Here is a 20,139-nt window from a genome sequence, read left to right as displayed (position 1 = left end):
AGGTATCCCTAGATTTTACCTAGCTATTCAGATATCAGCACTGAAGCCTGATCAACATAATGAATTTTAAGAAAGAAAGAAAAAACTTAGAATCATGTCATAATTTTGTTCCTTCAAGAAGTACAATTAATGAAAACAGAGCAAACTTCTTTTACTGCAATGTCTATAGTTCAGCCACCAGGTGGCACTTTTCTTCCAGACTATATCTGTAGTGATTTAAGTGGTAGATCTGAGTTCTTTTGCTCTTTGTATGGTGAACATGAGAGTCTGCTTTCGTTTAGCCTCTGTTTGAGACTGGGTACACAAACACTGGACACACCGCCTCAGTGTGAAGGCCTAATAGCTAAATAAATCAAACCTGTTGAGATGGTGCTGTAGTGCATCACTTCGGGACATTAAAGGGAAAAACATTGCAAGTAATTCAAGTGTAAACAACTGATCGCATTTAATGAAATAAAATACTGATAGAAACAAGCTGGATTTCATTTACAGTTTAAAGCATAAAACACAAAACATATTTCTGAGTTCATGTGCAGTCAAACTAGTTGCATGGAGAGTCCATACGGCCACATGTGGCAACTCTGAGGCTTTTATCCATCATGATTGCAAACCTGTAGCAACCAGCGGATTCCCACAGAAATTCAGTGTAATGTGGATAACGCTAACGCTGTGGTTGTTCATCTATGTTAGTATGACTTGTCATTTTTATTAACATGGATGTACTGTATGCTATGAACACAATATCTACTAAAGTAAAATTATAAAGCCACAGAGAACCCTCTTCAACCAAAATGAGTCCATCCTGGATTTACACTCATATTTGTGCAGTCGGGCACTTTGCTAGATAATCCCAACTCTGCAGGCCAACATATCACGTCAAATCCTCTCTGAGTATTTGTCATATTTGCGGCTCTCAGAGGCAGTGCCTGCCCTGAGGCTTTCATCGCTGTTCACCATTGGATTTCACATTGAATTGTCATGTTTTCTCCATTGACCTCCAGTGTGTTTCCATGACTCTACAGCCATTCACAGTGTGTCTGGCTTATCAAAGAGTCAGGTGGTCCACTTACACCAACCAGTGTGTGTCTGTTCCCAACAGAGCACTCTGTAAAGAACTTCTCTCTCGCAAACCCCCGCTGGGCCAGTCATTTAAAGGACTGTGTATGACATTTTCAGACCATCATCTGGGGAGGTATTCCTGTGGAAGTCTGCTAAAGTTCCTGCTCTGCAGTGCCTGGTCGACAGTGTGAATGAAGGGGTCAATCATCTGTCTCATATCAGGGGTGAACGGGTCGAAGGAGGGCCGCGGGGCCCCAGAGCGCTTGAAATGCCCATCTTGGTTGCTCTGGGCACAAAGCAGCCTCTCCTCGGTCATAGTGACGTTTAGAAAGGCTGTGATGAGACGGAGCTGTGGGAGGAGAGACTTCTGCAGCTCCTCATAATGCACCACCAGCAGGCGCCGTCCAAACTTCAGCCAGCTCAGAGTGTGGGATGCCCACCAGGGGGCGTAGCTGGAGACAAATTCTGGCCATTCTGCAGATGAAAGATGGTACAGTGGATCTTTTAGACAGGCTATTTTCATCAAGTGATATATGATTTGTGCTTTGTGATTTACTAACTGTTGAACAGGGTTAGAGAATAGGGTGTGTCATCTATGGGGAATGGTTCATATTCAGAATTTCATCCATTACATCTCAAAGTTCAAGAATCAAATCATCAATCATTTCAATAATATTGCCATTAGAAAGAGAGCCTTAACCCACTGTATACACATCGAATCAAAGCCAAAGTATAAAATAAATGTGTCCCTTCCATCCTGTCAAAGTCTCCCTGCGATATTGCCACTGCTGGACGCTGAATTGATGCCGCTCTTGACATTTATATGAAAACGTCTCCTCGTGTTACTAGAGGTGAGGCGGCCAGCAATGAAACCCACTTGATCTATATATGAATTAAAGATGAAACCACTCTCTCAAGATGCATTCCAAGCATCTTTGCAAACACTTTGTAATCATTATGTAACAGACTTAGTGGACGATAATTATTCATCTGCAAATGGTCTTTGCTTGGTTCTGGCAAAAGAAATCACAGCAAAACTCCACTGACTGACTATTAGTAAAGTGAGGAGGGGGATCAGTACATCTTGAAAACATTTATAAAACTCAATCCTGTGATCATCCTCCCTGGTGTTTTGCCAGAAGCCAACATCTTGAGTTTCAGCCTTGATCTCTGACTCCTGACTCCTCTTTTCTGAATATTCCATCTCAGTTTCTTTGAAAAGTCAGAGTATTGAATTATTAACTTCCTTTGGGCTGTTTTAATGTTCAGACTCGTTATGAATATTTTTGAAATGTCAAATTTATTTGATTAGGTTCAAATATTAGAGAGTCCTTATCATCATGGCAGGAGTTGAGGACTTGTTCTCCATTTGTTTCCGTCTTGGGGGGGTACCTAGAAATTGTGGGCACCACATGATTAGAGATGTAAAATAAACTGGCCTATCAAGAAATTACTTAAAATTGATAGCCCTTTTAGTACAACCAGACATAGAAACAGATAAGAATAATAGCCAACTAGACAGTTACCACGGGGAAGGTCTGACAATTACTTTTGCAGCTGGAAAGTCATCAGCAATCAAATGTAAAACTGTCTGTCAACTTGTCTGTGAATTATTTTAGTATAATAGTTAAATGCCGTGAGCATCACAAATTCACTTCCCTTCCCATTTATTTTGGTGGAGGCTCTGAAAAAACAAAATACATTCTCAAAACGTGGACAAATAAAGCCAAAACTTTGAGCCAGACGAGATACAAATAGAGGTGCAGTATGTGAGAAAATGTTTTTCTTTGTAATTTGGGTGACCTGATCCTTTAAACATGCTGTATTTTGTTGTTACAGATGGTGCCACAATGCTTTTTGTGTGACAGTACTTCACACAACGATGTGTCAGAGATGTCTCAATAGAAAAGCTTTCAGAGAGCACATGTGCTGTTTTACTGACCGTGGTATAAAAGCTTAAGAGTGCAGTCTTCACTATGAATATGAGAACCTAACTGCTTCATGATGCACTCAGTCACAATCCCAGAATGCCCTCAGGTCTACTCAACTAACATCAACAGCAGGACATTATGCAGCAGTAGCATCCTTCAGCAGAGCCATAAACTACTCCCCTATCATGTCTTTATGGATTGGACTGTATTACCTTTGCTTTTCCATTGTGCGTCTGTAGCGTGTCCTAAATGTCCGGCACACTTGCGGTTGAATTCAGCCACAAGGGAGCGGTAAGGGTTTCGAATCAGCAGGATGGCAGAATCGAACATCTCAATCTCTTTCTGACCACTCTCGTGGGTCTTTACACAGATGCTGCGGCCACTCTTCCAGTAGTCCTTCTCTCCTTTGAAACCTGGTACCAATGAATAAATGAATGAATAATGGTCAGCTGCGAGGTAATATTTCAACGAACACTCACTCAAACGCTCGTTTGAACAATGGGGAGGGCACCTCGCCTCACCTCTGTTGTAAAGCGTGCCGTCGAAATAGAAGCTGCCAGTGTAGTAGCCGGTCGCGAGCTCGATCAGGTGGCGTACCCAGGTGTTGCCTGCGCCAGGAAAACTGGAAAGAGCCACCAGGGAGTTGGATCTCTGAGGCAGAAACATCCTCTCTTTGCACCTGGAGTCTAGAAGGACAGAGTTTTTGTTGCCAGTTTTAGCCGTAAAACAAAGCCGAAATGCACCAGATCAGAATATATCAAATTCTTTTCAGAGATTAAAAAAAATAAAATAAAAATGGATTCACTTTCAGAGCAAAAGAAACACAATACATGTCATGACACACAAATTGTAGTATGGTTGCAAGGGTGACAAAATGGCGAGTTGAGATTTTGGGATGAACACTGCATTCAAGAGCAATTTCGTCCTCAATTGTGCACTAAGTGTTCTCTCTGAAGGAAACGACACAATATTCACAGTGTCAGTGAATGGACTAGTTTTATCTGAGGTTATTTTTACAGGCAATTTTACAGGAGGAAGGAGAGGCTGGAACTTTAACTGCTGTGCGTGATCCGTAAAAATTACTGACATGGCAGAATAGGCGGGATTTAAATACAGACACGCTCTGGTAATTATTACAGTGTCCCATCTCACTCTGTAGAACCAATCAGAATGAAGCTTTACATGATTGGAGCTTTTAACAAGAGCCTGTCACATGCACATGATTGACAGAAATATCTCACCAAGCACAGGTGTGTGATACACCTGGTAGTGGTAGTCAAGCTCAGTGGGTGCTGTGGGTGTGGAGGTGCTGGTGAGGTTCCCCACACACTGCTGGTTGTCAGTCTGCTGGTTGAGACTGAACAGAGAGGACGTCCAGGTACAGAAACAGTGGGGCTTCTTGAACACAGCCAGCGGGAGCTCCTATGAACCAAAAGCACAAATGTTTTCCATGTTTTTCTATGACTCATCTTTCTTATTTTCCTCTCCAAAGGGTGTTGTGTCGGCTGAGTTCAGCAAGAAAGTCTGCAACACATCCCCACTCCACAATTTTTTGTTCATTATTTTTTCTCACTTTTCCAGTAGCAGAGGGGTCAGAATGATCAATGTCAAAGCTCAAGGACAGTCACTGCAGTGAAAATTTAAGAAAAGTCATGCATATTCACACGTACATGCACACACGCCACACAGTGAGAATTAATCACAATGCAGTTGCTGCTAAATGATGTGCAGTATTTTATACCATTTATACATTTTATGCCATTTTCTGTTTTCGGAGGAGACACAGCTGCATTCAGTGAGATCTCAGTGCAGGATCCAGACTGTCTACTTCTCATTAGCGGCACATTAAAGCTTAAATATTCAGCAAAATCCAAGGAGCTCCATGCTCCCACATGTGTTCTCCTGGGAGACAGCTCTGAGCTATGGAGTCTCCTCTCCTGGAAGTGGAGATCCGCTGGTACGCTATAGAGAGCTACGTGCAATAAATTGATCATCACGGTCTGTAATTTCAGAGAGCTAATTCAAACCTTATCTGTGCAGGTCTCAATGCAGGACTGCGTGGTTAGGTTGGGCTGAGAGGAATAGACAGGGAAGGTGCTGATGGTGCTCTTCGGCAACTTGAAGCAACCGCGGTAGTGAACGTTTCTGACTGGAAAAAGAAAAAGAGAAAATAGTTGCGGATAACAAAAATGGATTTGGTAGGATCCAACTGCATTAACCAGTTAGGAAGTATTTTTATTTATTTACTGACGAGGGAAAATACAGGCTTTACTGAGAAATACATCGTCAACAATGTTATTCGACATGAGATGAATTTAAATTACCAATCTGTATTTCTGCCCTAATTACATTCCTATTCTTAACTGACTTCTGGTGTATAATACATTCACAATTCAGCTGCAAACCTCCAGAGACGCTGAACCTTCCGATCATGAATATTAATACTGTATATGATATAAACTCATTTTATAATGTATTTGACCTTGCCAACAGCAATAATGTGATGCATATCTTTTAAAGAGCAGAAAACATTTTAAGAGAAAAATTTATAATCAGTATTGTTGAATTTTTGATGTTGCTATTATGAAGTGTTTTGGCTTATAAAGCTGCAGTTATATACTATGGAGTTACAGGAGTTATACTTGCATGGCCCTTGTACATCTTGTTCTTTTAAATGAAATATACAGCAGCTCACAAACTAACTGTGACATTCCCCGTGCAAAAGATTGTAGACGAGCAGACAATGTGTATCCTGTGATACACTCTGTAAACTCCACAGCTGTCGCCCTAGACAATATTCTTCAACAAATATCATCAATCAAGTGTAAAGTTGCACTAAATGTGATTTTATGCAAAAATGCACCTGTTTAATCAGCCTAAATCATCAGAAAGTGGGACTGCAACAAAGCAAAGAGTCCCATCACCCAGATGGACAACTCCACCCATCCTCTTTGCCCAAATTATTTCATATCAGGAATTTTTCTGTCATAGAAATCTTCTTGTCACAAAGCTCTGAGCTGATTGACTCAGATTGAAGACATAATCTTCTTCGTTCTAAAAAACGAGTAACACATTTTTTCTTTTGAAGGCTCTGTACGACGGAGTGATCTTTTTTTAATTTAAAAATATTTTGATTTTCGAGGATAAAGTCAAAACGTTGAGAATAAAGTAGAAATAATATGTCAAGAATAAAATTGAATAGTGAAGAATACACATTTCAAGATTAAAGTCAAACTTTTGAGAATAAATCTTCTAGCATTAGCTTGTAGTAGTAGTAGCATTGCTGCCTCTACAAAATGCCTTGTGTAGATTAAAAGGTGGAACTGTACTTTATAATTGGTTTTAGTATTATGAAATGATTTATCTTTTACTGCGTAAACACAGTGGGAAGTATTGGGAGATTGTGCCGAAAAATGCCTGTGTCTGTTGAGAAGGAAAAACCACTCAAACTTGGAAGAGGTGTCAAACGCTCTCCAAACTTGATGTGATTTTTTTTTTACTTTATTCTTGAAATTCAAAATAAAAATAATAAAAAAATTGTACTCTCATTAGAGATGCACGACAATTATCGGGTCAGATAAATTATTGGCCAAAAATGGGAAATTTATATTATGATAAAGGATCTGAATAATTAAACTACAGCCGATAAATTATTGGTCCATTATAATAATTATTTATTTTGAATTCTTATGCAAAACTTCTTTATAAAATACAAAAATGTGAAATTATCAGTTATCTTATCGGTATCGGCCATGAGAAGCAGGTAATGATCAGTTACCGTAATGGCTGTAAAAAAAACCTTCCTCTCATTTGTCCCCTTACGCGTGGCCTAATACTCTTCCTTAGTCATTCCTTAAATCAGCTGGGCACGGTACTGTAGGAATAGGAATACTCTAGTCCTTTGTTGGGGACTGTTTTCAGCCGCAGATTAGTACACATTTAGTGCTCTAGTGCAGTGGGTGCTGCGGCACCCTGCGGTGTCTTGAGAACAGACCAAGGGTGTCCACCTTTCATCACATTAAAAAAGTAGGGCACATTTACATGAACTACATTTTCATACAACATTTTCAAACGTATCAGAGCAGAAGAATAAACGTACAAATCAGCATATTAAAAATCTTTTAAAATATGCAGTTATACCACAAGACTGGCGACGACGGGCTGCTGGTTGTTCTGGTAATGCAATGCGCTTTCCGGCACACAAGTGTGTAACGACTGTAAGAGCAGCGATGGAAAGATTTGTCTCTTTAACTCTTCACAGTCTGACACGACCAAAGCAAGTCAAATTAGACTGTGCAGCAAACACCACTGGTTAATGGTAATGGTAAATGGACCTGTACTTGTATAGCGCCTTTCTAGTCTTCCGACCACTCAAAGCGTTTTTACACTACGTGCCACATTCACCCTTTCACACACATTCACTGGGCTCACAGCTCCTCTGGAATTGGCTGTCCCGCAGCAGAACAGAATATAAGGCTATTTGTTACACAGGTGCCAGTTGTTGAATGAATTGAACACTGGTCTTTGTCTGGTTTTGACCAGACTCATCCTTTGACATTGATATTCACTTAGGTGTGATGAGTGCACTATTTATACTGACATCGCATTCTATTGAATTATTTATTTTGTGGAGAATTTCAGTTTAAATGAGTTCAGTTACGTCTCCACTTGTCTGAAGTCCCCCACAGAGCAGCTCGTGCAGAGAATAAATAGCAAACAGTCCTGTGTCTCTCCTGAGGGAAGTTGACTCACATTTCCTGTGACCCGGCAGCTGCTCCTCCACCTTGTAAATGGAGAGTCGACCCACGCCGCCACACGGAGACCCCCTATCACCGCGACACACCAGACTGCAATCCTCCTCGGGAGCCCGTGGGCTACTGATCCGGTTTCCGCAGTGGCATTCAGCTCCATACTCCAGACCTGCAAACTGGTACCCACTAACCACACACACACACACACACACACACACACACTTATTGCCCAAGCCAAGGGCAATGCATAACCTCAAGCTATTGCCCTCGGGCTAAGCCATCCCACTGGACATTAGTTAACATTTCAAACTTATCATTTAACTCAAACTTCCCAGCATTAAATCTACAGCATGGTCTGTCCCCTGTGATATTTGTCAGTACTTCTCCTTCTGCACTCGCCTGACTGTGTAATGCCTTTTTCCAGCTGAACTGCACTAACCTCTGATCTGTACTTTACATATCAAGGCTGTCGTGACTCATCCGTTCTCTTTATCCTCCCTCCTTGGGACAGACAGAGACCTCATCAAAACTGACCTTTTCATATATGTCCTTTGAAGCTGCCTCATAAATTGCCTTGACTTTTTACTTTTACTCATCGCAGTAATTGGCCCGCTCAGGTAACGAGCATGCAGGCTCGAGATGTGAGCACTTGCTCTCTGTCTGACTGCATCCATCTGTCCTCTGCTGTTCTGTTTCAGCTGGGCTACTACTAAGATATTAGAGGGAATAATTCAAGTGGGTCATTCCTTGAATTTGCTTTGAAAAGTCCACCTGCCTCTGCATGTTTTCTTGAAGCTTTGGACATTTCAATGCCACAAAAACCGCTCACACTGACCTAATCAGAGATTTTCGCCCCACAGCCTCAGGAAAGCTCACATCTAACCTCTGACTTATTCACCAACTGCTGTAGTCAGCTCATTAAGCTTTCTAACACATACACACCTCCCTCCTTCCTTCTTCTTGCAACACATCAAGCCTTCTGTCCTGGCCTGCTCTTCACTCTCCCCTCTCTCACGCCCCCCCCCTTCCCTCATCTTTTACTGTCATCCAGCCACCTGGCTCTCCGCTGGCTCCAAACACAGGGAGGCATTCATGGAGGCGACTGAGATCCAAAGCATTTACTCAAACAGCAGGCCTTCTGTGGTCCCTTCACAGGAGCCCGCTGCAAATGCATTACCTTTCTGAGCAGGTGTCTTGACACAGAGAGCTGGTCATTTTGCGCAGGTCATAAAGCATGGTTCCTCCCAGGGCTCGGTCGCTGGCATTGTGCAAAAAGCAACCGATGTAGGTTCCTGCATGTGTCAAAAAAAGTGAAAAATTCTCTGCAGAGGCACTCACAATTTAAAATGTCTCAATTTGAAAAGTAGTTACAGTAATTGAAAAGTGTGTTTGTGTTATTAACATTTCATGCTGAAACTAGTCAATTAATTGATTAGTTGGTGCACAAAAATATTGACAACAATTTAGATAATAAGTTCGTTTAAGTAATTTGTCAAGCAGAAATACCAAACATTCTTTGTTTTTAGCTTCTCAAAATGAGGAGCTGCTTCTTTTCTATTTTAGATTTGACTGTAAATTAAATGTTTTGGGGGTTTTGGATCATTAGTTGGACAAAATAAAGCAATGTGAAAGTGTCACCTTGGGCTCTGGCAAATAGTAATGTAATAATAATTGACAGTTTAATGAATTCTAAAAATAATCATCAGTACATTAATCTAATCGGTCGTCCGATTATCTGTCAATTTCAGATAAACAGCCTCGGCATCCTTAATGAGAGCAAATCTGATCTATGATATAATAATGCAGTTGAATGACCTTGCTTCTGACATACTGTACCTCGTTTTCCCTTAAATACCTGTAATGTTCTGAAATCTACAGCCTATCCCCATGTATTTTTCTTAGTAGTTTCATTAATTAATAAAAATTCCATCAAAACAACATGTTACTGGATAAGATAACCATGCATGCTGGATTATAACGTTCATGGAAGAATCAAGACTCCCACTCTTTTTAAGAAAACATTTTCCTGGACAGTTGTCACAAGTTTTTCTTCAAGTTCTTCCTCCTTTTTTAATGTTGTTATTTTTAAGTGTCTCAGGGTCATTACGATGCTGAAGAGATTGCTGCAAGTCCGTTGCACTCTGCGTCTGGTGTGAACAGCTAGACTGACTAACATGGCTAAAGTGAGCATTTAAAAAAAAATAAAATTCTATTCCGCTTCATGTCTGGTTAACACACTCTCTCCGCGCAGCTACCAGCTACAATAAAAAAACTTAAATTTCCAGGTGTAGCACCAATTATAGGTGTAGTTGCACCGAATATGAAGTTCATTTTCTAGTTGGTTCTTTAAAGGGCCAGTGTGTAGGATTTAGTGGCATCTAGCAGTTAAGTTGCAGATTTCAACCAACTGAATACCACTCGTGTTTCAAGCATGTAGGAGAAAATTTGGTGGCTGCAAAACTGATAAGAAATACAGAACACTCAGTGGTTGGAGCCAGTGGTTGGTTTTTAGAAACATGGCAGTTTAACATGGAGGACTCATGGGGAAAACATACCTATGAATATTATATTCTGTTTCTGCCAATGGATCCTCCTAAATGTTACACACTGGTGCTATAAGCGAGATTCTGAGCATATTTACACAAAAGTAAAATAAAAACTATAATAATTATAATAATTCTGAATTGCACACCCACAATTAGTCATAGATAGATGTTGACACTCTCCTCTTTAACTTGATTTGGATGTAAACCAGACATCCTCTGTCTTTACTCTGGCACTGGCACCGTTCTCTAACAGTGCCAAAGCAGCCTTTGCGTCATCACTTACTCACACTCATTATACACACCAGAGTGTATTGTGGGCCATAATATGCAACTAATTTATAATGATGAGGCCTACTTTATCATCCAGTATAGATTATTCTTATTCCTGCATTACAGTCAACCTTATTTACTTGCGCAAGAATAAAAAATCACCCATGTAGAAAGAAGGATGTAACGTATAATAGGCAAGGACACACTATTATGATGTGCTGACAAGATTAAGGCTCCATATAAAATGTCACCCAAATTCAGTCTTTGATGTTATCCTTGTCTTTGCCATATTGCTACATCAAACTCCACTCAGCTGACACATAAAAGTCTTCTTTATAAATACCAGTCTCAGTGGGGAGGCTAGCATATGCATTTCTTTTGTGCGCAGACTTCATTTGCATTTCACCCCTTGGGTCTGAGACTGTAATATTTTTAGGTTTTATGCTAGATGTTTCTACTCATTCAGGAGCTGTGTGTTGTGAACAGGTAGGTTTTAGTCATTTTGGTGCATGGAGTGCATGCAGATAATCCCTCAAATGTTGGCTTTTACGTTTATTTCACAAACCCTAGTATGAATTTGTATTCATAGATCTTTTAAAGGTTTCAAGGACACTGGGGATTTTTTATGTTTACTACCTTCATAAAAAAAAAGACAGCAGCCAACTGGTCAAAGAGAGGATTTAAAAAGTGTTGGAGGAGATACATGCTACTAGGATTGAAGAGATGTGGCAGCAAGGTGCACAGACGAGATGGAAGTAGGCAATGGACCGTGAAATCTCTGGCAGGCCAAGCATCACCATATCGAATTTGTGATTCAATCAGTCTGCGATGTCCTCTGAAGCCCGTCCAGGCTGTTGTGCTGGGGCGAAAGCTGAGTCACCAGCCGCCTGTGCTTCAGGAGACAAACACTGGAGAGCAGCAGCAGCTGATACCTGAAAGCACTGAGAGACCAGAGCTTGCATAGGAAGCATCTCAAGAGGCATCACCCAAGGTGAGGCCCCCTACCCCCCTCACCCACCCAGCGGGGCAGGTCGTTGCTTTAATCAAAGTGAAGGAGAGCCCCCAGGCAGCTGCAGCTGAGGGTTAATGGAGGGAAGCAGCCCGAATTCCCAGACATGATAGAAATGACTGCACTTAGGCCTGACACTGTGTCGCTTTCTTAAACACCAAGACAGATGGCGGTGCTGGAGCCGATTCTTCCCCACAGTATTGGATGGAGGAAGCTAATGACATGATGGCCAAGTATGTGCTGCTGCCACGGGTAGCATGTGCACTGTGTGTGTCCATTAAAGTGGGCTGAAGAGGGTTCACACTCTCACTGCTGGGTCTCTAATATCCTCACAGATGTAAGGAGAGTCATCAAAGCCACAGTACAGAGGTTCTCAAGGCATGGAAGGCTGACCCAAGCCGGATCATCTCAACAAGGGTTTTTAAGACTGAAAAACCGTAAATACCCAATGACTGAATCACTCCTAAATCTATCAGAAAATGTACATAGAACCAAGGGCAAAGGTTTGGTTTCAGAAGTGGGGGAAACACAACAACGAAAATACAAAAAAACAATGTACATATATGCTATAATGTGCAATAATAATAATAATAATAATTGGGATAAGAGTAAAAGATAAGGATACTAGGAAAAAGTATAAACTGTCAAAGATAAAAAAATATCTGTATCTAATATAAGTATTGTCATGTTAAATGTAATGTTAATGTGAATATTTTCCGAATAGGAAATATAGAAAATTCAACAAACTATAGTGAAAAAATTGTAGAATAACACACAAAAAAGAAAAGCTATATAAACCTCTGTATTAATGTACTTATCCTGCTTTGTATTTGTATTTGCATTTTTACCAAAAAAAAGAGTGCAGAGGTCTTTGGTTCTGTGCTTCACTGTCTTATCTTTGATGTCCAATTCTAGCGTCTTTAAGAGAATATTAACTGCAAATAAAAATAAATATTACTTTTTTTTTTTATCTGAAAAAACAAAACACACTGACCTTTTTCAGCCCTGAGCAGTGTCTGCATTCTTTCAGGCTGTACAACCTCAACAACCTTCACCAAAAAGGTAGGGCAACATTTACGTAGCCTGAGAGACATAACCCAGGGGAAATGTAGCCTGCCAAGCACTCGCCGCCACACATTCTGCTGCTATCTGAGCTCATTGCTGTGACTGTACGGTTATAAGTAAAGGAGACTCGAGCAAGTATATGAATATTTTTATTAACTCAGATCTTCTCTAATCTGGACCGTGGACAGTCAGAGAACAATATTCAAAGACCTTTAGTAAAAAAAAAAATCCAACCTTAAACAGCCCCAGTGGAAATTATGCCCTTGTGTACGACCCAACCACCTGCCCTTCCTGACTACCTAAAACCAACAGAAACTTGATAAAAATCAAATCTCGCGAAATATCAACACAGAGAGTTTGGCCCCTACTGTGCAACCCCTGTAATATTTCTTACTTCTGATCCGTCTCCACATCTCTGGGCATGTAATACTTCTGATATGTACTTAACATATCAAGGAATTTTATGTTACTCATCCCTTCGAGGCAGAAAGTTTTCGGCAGCAGACAAAGTGTTATGCATCTCAAACTTTTATTATAAAATGTTTGAATAGGTAGGGTTACTCCTGGATCTATAAATATCCGAATCTGAAAATGCATGAAAACCTTTCCAATCGACTATTTAATGTTATTACTGCTATGCAGGCTACTGTGTGTCAAAGTAGTCAGTGAATAAAGATGGAATTGTGATTTAAAAAGTGAAAACATAAAGATGGAATATCAAACTACGGAACTAAAGATATTACAAACAGGCCATTAATGAAGCATATTATATGATTAACTTCATTTTCCTTCTTTTTCAATCTGGTAGTCCAAAGTAGATATAGTGATAAATTGCACATATTTAGGTACTGACATCATGACTACATCAGCAAATAAATATAGAGTAATTGCAATACAGAAATACCAAAGATATGTTTAGGACAATGTCATTTAGTAGTTTAGTAGAAGTATATTTTTACACATTAAAATGTCCTGCTTACTAAATATCTTGGTCACAATTCTTCAAAAACGATTAGCAGACAATAATTTGTTATCTGATTTTTAAAACTCTGAAATATGATATCAATATCGACCAAACATCTGGTATAAGTCGGCTCTAGAGACTTCAGCTGTGAGATCTGGAAGATTGTGCTAGATGGATTGAGAGCTGTTTAATGACCTTGGCTGAACACCTCACAGTGGTCCTGATTTAGTACCTTATGATTTGTACTTGACTCACAGTAGAATAAAGGCAGGGAAATGTGAGAAAATTACTTGTTGAATGTTTCTGCTCACTAAGTAAGAAAGTGCTTCTTAAACCTCTGTAGAAAGACACATCAAAATGAATGTGACAGTTCATGTTACATTGAAACAATGACTGCAGCTAACCATTATTTTCATTACTGAGTTAACTGTGAATACATGTTTTGATTATTTGATGAGTTATTGAGTCAATTAAATGTCAGAAAGAGTTGTCCTTGCTGAGAGTAAGATGAGAGCATTCTCATGTCTTTCCTCAAATATGAAGCTACAGCTAGCAGACCGTTAACTACAGGAAAAAGATCTTTTATGTGTATTGTTTAAAGGTCCAGTGTGTAACGTTCAGGAGGATCCATTGGCAGAAATATAATATTCATAGGTATGTTTTTATTAGTGTATAATCACCAGACAATCAGTATCATTGTGTTTTTGTTACCTTAGAATGAGCCTTTACACATCTACAATGGGAGCGGGTCCTCTTCTACAGAGTCCGCCATGTTGAACCACCATGTTTCTACAGTAGCTCAGAATGGACATACACTGGCTCTAGATAGGGCCTTCCACATTTTTCCTGGCCACTGTAGTTTCTCCTACAGGCTAAATCCTACACACTGTCCTTTAATCCATGCAGAAACTGAAGTGTAAAAACGACACGTGGTGGTGGGGGGTTATGTAGCCAACTGTTTCTTGGCTAGGCATCCCCAGCTGGTTGCCTGGCAACCTCACAGGGACGACAAGACTCCGGCCATAAAAGATATAATGTAGTAAAGATATTGCTTTAAGACAATCAATTATCAGAATAGTTTAGAATTAGTTTTCTGTCAACTTAATCAACAAATTCTTTTAGCACTAACTGAAACTGATAAATGCACATACTTATTGTTTGTACGTGCACTGTATAGGTTTATGAAAGGTATCACAAATAGCAGGCCATGGCTCTTTCTCTGAAACCTTCGACCAGTTACTCTCCCGGGGCATGTGGTACAATAGACCTGGGTAATTTAATTCTGTGTCCAGGGTAATACTTTTTAAAAGGAACCTTTGCCAGATGGCTGTTGCTGAAACTGATCTTATTCCTGCCTCTAACATTTTTCATCTGTATTACCCTACTTAGTGCCTGAGCGGTTATGTAGTGTCTGTTTTAAAAAAAGGATTAAGAGTTCTTGTAGGATGCTTTTCAAGAATGAGCTGGAAGAACAAATGTTCCAGTGGAGGTAATTCCATTGTATTTATCATTTCAACAAAATGGCAAAGGCACTGACAGGCCTGTTCAACAATAGAGTAAATCTCCAGGGCAATTTTAAAGTACTTTCTTAACAAAAAGCACCAGTTAGGAATAATATCACTTTTATCTTCATAATTACTAATTTATTTTCTAGAAACTACTTGCCTTTTCCTTCTCTGTTTTCTATAGGATCAGTGAGCACTATCCTTCATCTACAAGATCTGAAGCACCCAAACGTAAAATGTCATATAAATATATAATGAAGCTCTTCTAAATGTTCTATGGTCATGATTATCTGTTCATAAATGTACCATGAAGCCTGTTGTGTGCGCTACGGAAGCTCCGTGCAGAATGTAGTACCTCGGCTCCAGGCCACCTGAGCCACAAAAGTAAATCACAAAATATAAAATCAACGTGTGTATTTGCTTGTTCATGTATTATTCACCAGGATAACCACCGCCTCAGTCAACACATCTTCACCAGGATCTCTCCTCCTTTCCACTGCTCCGTTTCACACCGCGTGATGGTGTTATAGCCCAGAGCTTTTCTGCTTTTGTTTAATGGCAACAGAGATGTGCAACCTTGGCTACAGATATACAAGGTCAGTTATTGATTGGCAAAAACCACATTAGATGTTGTGATCTGGCCACACAATCACAATGCTGTCAGGTAACATATATTTTGGCAGCCATGTTCGAGGTCTCTGTTTTGGAACAGCCAACAACAAGTAGCTGATGGGATTGCTTTAAGCACAGGTCTCAACCGAATTCATTAAACGTGTTTCATTTCGGATTTGTTACAATTTTTGGTGAAGACAAAATTTGTTTTCACATAATGCTGGTCAGCTAGTTAAAAATAGCATTCAGCTATCACTTTCATGCTGTTAACACCTCACTGGCACACTAATGAATGTAAATAGGGCAAGCAGTGGCCAGTGGTCACATGTTAACATTAACATTGCTTCTTTCGCCTGCTGGCTGCTTGGCTCTTAGAAAACCTGCAGTGATGATGAAGTCTGAGTATTTAAGAGTAGAGCCCTGAACTGAAGACAGGACAGTGTCGAGTCAGTGTGGAGACAAATCCGACTCAGACTGACTTTTAAAGATCCAGTGAGCAACCTTTAGGAGGATACATTGGAAGAAGTATGTTTTCATTAGTGTATAATCACCTGAATATAATCATTGTGTTTTTGTTACCTCGTCGTTTTTATCTGCAGAGGGAGTGGGTCCTCTGCTACGGGGGCCACCTCGTTGAACCGTCTTGTTTCTACAGTAGCCCAGTATGGACAAACCAAACACTTTGCCACTGTAGGTTTGTTGTACATGCAGTGTCCAAATGGTTCTGTATTTTCACCGCTAGCTGCCATTAAATCCTACACACTGTTTTACTGTACGTGTTGAATGTGTTGACAGAACAGTGGAAGGTGTGTATAGTTGTTTACCTTTATGCCTGCTGCTCCTGTGGAGAGAGACTCTCTGCTCTGGACTCTCTGGCAGCAGATTATGAAACCAGCGGCGATGCAAGTGTTGGACCCCGAGGCTTTGGGAAGCGGGCCAGTGTCGCCCTGCCTTGGCTCCCCCTCCGGACACAGGCTGAATGGCGGCCCATCTGGAGCGTGCCCTCACGCCCAGGCCTGCAGTCCTGAGGGCAATAGGAGGCGCTGCGAGGGACAGCAGTGGCGGCAGGCTGGCGAGGTTCGGCTGGGCCACTCTGACGCTGGAACGCTGCAGGAGCAGGATGCTGCCTGCCATCAGATAGGCGATGCCAAGGCAGAGCAACAGCATCTGAGCCCGCTTCAAGAAGCAGTGCAGTCTGTAGAGAGGCGCCACCATTCTGTTTCCTGTCTCTCACCTTAGTGGAAGGCCATTTCATGGATTAGGGGTGAGGAGATCTGTAACCCACTTACAACTTCATAATCTTGGAAAGACCTGCAGCATCTGGCAATGTCGTAGACATTGTGTCTGGGTCCTTCACCGCCACGGAGTCCAATGGCAGCAGTGGAACAATGGATGTGTCACAACAGAGTTTAATATCCAAGGCTGTGGCCACTGACTCCAGGATGATCCTCGGGGAAAAGCTGAAGCACCAAAAAAGAAAAGAAACACAAGCAGCTGGATTTGAAGCACAAGTGAGTTTCTCTGTATGTGAACACAATCAAAGGGAAGGGGAGTATATGCCTGGCGGATTAGATGTACAGCTCATGTTGACATATGGGCTTGTGTTTCTGTCTTGCAGCATCTTGCAACACATGGTGCGTCTGCTGCTTCGTTGCTTTCATTCCTACCATTTGTTTTTAATTCAAAAACCCTGCCTCGAGTTGTGTTCTGCAGTTCCTTTAATTCCTATTTCATCTGCGTCTCTGGTCGGCACCCTCCTGTTTCACATTCATCTGGGGGTTTTTTTTAAAAAGGGGGGAACTACAGGAAATCACCCCAACCTTTACTAATAGGGCTTTTAAATTTGATTCTCCTCCAGTGCAGAGATTTTCACTCCTGCACTGTCAGATTGCGAAGCTGGGAGATATTGCCGGTGTTACAATAAATATAATCTCTACAAGTCTCAGTTATCACAGTGAAATGACATCATGTGATTTAAAAAAAACTGTCTGGAGAGCGCATTATGGGTGCTTATGAAATGAGGATTATCAAAGCAGTGTGCAGACCATCTCTCATCTGTGGAGAGATGAATAAGTTATGAGTAAAACAAAACATGCAAAGATGAGATGCTGAAGATTTCTGAATGATTAGAATGTGGAACACCCAAGTATTCGTGGTGTTTTATGAGGCTGATAGTTTGACTGGCGAGAGGGCCAGTGGAGTGCAGCCCTGACCCTCTCCTCTGTGTTTTTGTCCCCTTTTCCTGCCACGGTGGTCTCAAGCCCCTCTTTGATGATTGCACTTAGAGGTTCCTATGTGACAGCAGCTATGCTCCCCCAATAGATGCTTCACAGACTGAGTCTCTCTCCAGTGATATCCATTAAAGCCCCGTTGTCTCGGTGGCCGTCACACACCGTCATGCCCTTCAGCTCTACTTTTCATCTCAGGCCTCTAGTGTTCTGTCTTGTGAAGCGGACCCGCCACACTGTACCCCCCCTAAAAAAAAAGTAGGGGTGCGGTAGTGCTCCCGAGGATAGAAGCAACAGTTTGCACAATGAACAGTCTCTGATCAAGTCCGAGTGCCCAAGTTGTGTTCAACTCCACATTTTTACGCATAAAATAACTCACCGCCACGCCACATGACCCTAAAATATCCACGCCGCGTCCGCTTTGATGTAACGGGATGGATGGGAGCTTGACAGACAAATGAATAAAACGGCGAGAGTAAACACGAATCACCTATTTAAGAAGCCGAGGTCTTCCATCTTAAAAAGCCCTCACTCTGCCTCCACCATTTACAGTAGAGGATGTTTCAACATGCGGCTTACCTTCAGCGGCGGCGTGGTACGCATGGCATCCTTATGTTGTGCGACCACTCATCAGTTTATGGCCGTTGTGATCGCTGTTTTCCCCGCTTGCTGTCCAGTGAAGGTCTCCTCGGCTCTCCAGCATTTCCCAGAGCTGGTGTTATATAAGCTCTCTCTCTCTCTCTCTCTCTCTCTCTCTCTCTCTCTCTCTCTCTCTCAGCCAGGCAGCGCTGTGCTCTCCGTCGCTCTGGAAGGCTGGCACGGCGATAGAAAGCACAGACAGTGTGTGTGAGTGTGTTTGTGTGAGAGAAAGAGGAGGTGATGGGGAGGGGGAGGGGGGGGAGTCGGTCTCATTTGCATTGGTGATCTGAACGCGTCACAGCTCCTCCGAACGCAAACGGGAGAGTCGTGTCCAGCAGTCTGCAGCTTGCACTGCACGGGGGGGGGTTATAATAAACAGGCTTCACCACATATATGCCGTAACATATCTTCCGACGCCGAGCTTCATGTAGGCTACACCGTGCCTTTATCGCCATGCACTCCCCATTGGACCAGGATTTTGGCGTAAATCACTTAAAAATACCCGAGCAGCATGCACCCTGCAGCTCACCGACACTAGCCTACTCTTTGAGTTTCGGGTTAAAAATAAGTTTTGTACTGTTAATCACCCACCAACCATTTGAACCATTGTCTTTGTGCGTATTTGTTAAAGAAAGCCTGAGTTTAACCAAATCTACTGATAATGATATATATGATGATAATGGACCAAACAAAAGAAAATATCGGAGGACATTTATTTCCCAGCCATATCTCTGAAGTCCCTTTCCACGGATCCTGATAGCAGCTGATAGTTTGGAGAACTCAAATCATTTGTCACATTGAACAATGTATTGTCCCCGCTTGGATGAAGCCTTGCACGTTATTTTAGTTAAATGAATGTTCCATGAGCTAGGGATGACGCGTCAGTCAACCCCGCATTTCAGCACCACGAACAGCGCCTCGTCCGCCGCGCTCCTGCTATCAACACGGGGATTTAACAGCGCATATCAAAGCGCTTTGTCATGGATGATTGACCTTCAAACTTAGGCCCTTACATAAACCGCCCGTGGCCTGGATACAAGTCGTGATGTGTTCAAGGGTGCCCTCAAAAAAGCAATCTCAAGTCTTAATTTTGTGTGGAAAATTTAAAATCTGCTGTGGAGTCTCAAAATGTAAAAAAAAAAAAAAGAGAGAGAGAAAAAGTTATATTTCATAAAACATCTGAAGAAATGTGGGAGTTCTTTGAAACAGCTTCACTTTTTCTAGTGCAATTGAAGTGTTTTGAAGAATTTTCTAAACGGGGGGAGGATGAGGCAGAAATTATCATTTTAAAGCATACATTAAAAATATGTCATTAATTCTTTTCAGCCTTGGTTTTTTTTGTTCTAATTCTACTCTCCATTGTAACAAATCAAGTATAATTGGCTCCCATATTCCATCTTATTTGATTTTGATGTTAAGGCTTTAGAGCACTTAACCACATCATCAAACCAGCCCATATCTGAGAAGATATGTTTAGATATATTATTTATTTTTGTTTTTCTTGATCTCAGTGCTGACAAGACAAACATTTGTTCTGCTTTTCCTCCTCAGTGATTTGAC

At 41.3% G+C, this 20,139-nt stretch overlaps 1 protein-coding gene across 1 annotated transcript; it reads right to left on the bottom strand.

The window, feature by feature from the left end:
* Positions 1 to 420: 420 nt before the first annotated feature.
* wscd1b (WSC domain containing 1b) lies at positions 421 to 18,710 on the bottom strand. The gene is made up of 9 exons (XM_051401580.1): positions 18,520 to 18,710; positions 16,537 to 17,172; positions 8,919 to 9,033; positions 7,743 to 7,927; positions 5,018 to 5,139; positions 4,232 to 4,412; positions 3,512 to 3,676; positions 3,203 to 3,403; positions 421 to 1,533 (listed from the first exon to the last, which is right to left on the bottom strand). Exons 2-9 carry the CDS (start codon positions 16,925 to 16,927, stop codon positions 1,181 to 1,183), a joined length of 1,713 nt encoding a protein of 570 aa, XP_051257540.1. The 5' UTR covers positions 16,928 to 17,172; positions 18,520 to 18,710; the 3' UTR covers positions 421 to 1,180.
* Positions 18,711 to 20,139: the final 1,429 nt, after the last annotated feature.

Source organism: Dicentrarchus labrax, unplaced genomic scaffold (assembly GCF_905237075.1).
Source record: "Dicentrarchus labrax unplaced genomic scaffold, dlabrax2021, whole genome shotgun sequence".
Lineage (NCBI taxonomy): Eukaryota > Metazoa > Chordata > Actinopteri > Moronidae > Dicentrarchus > Dicentrarchus labrax.
This window is presented reverse-complemented; position numbering and strand designations above follow the sequence as displayed.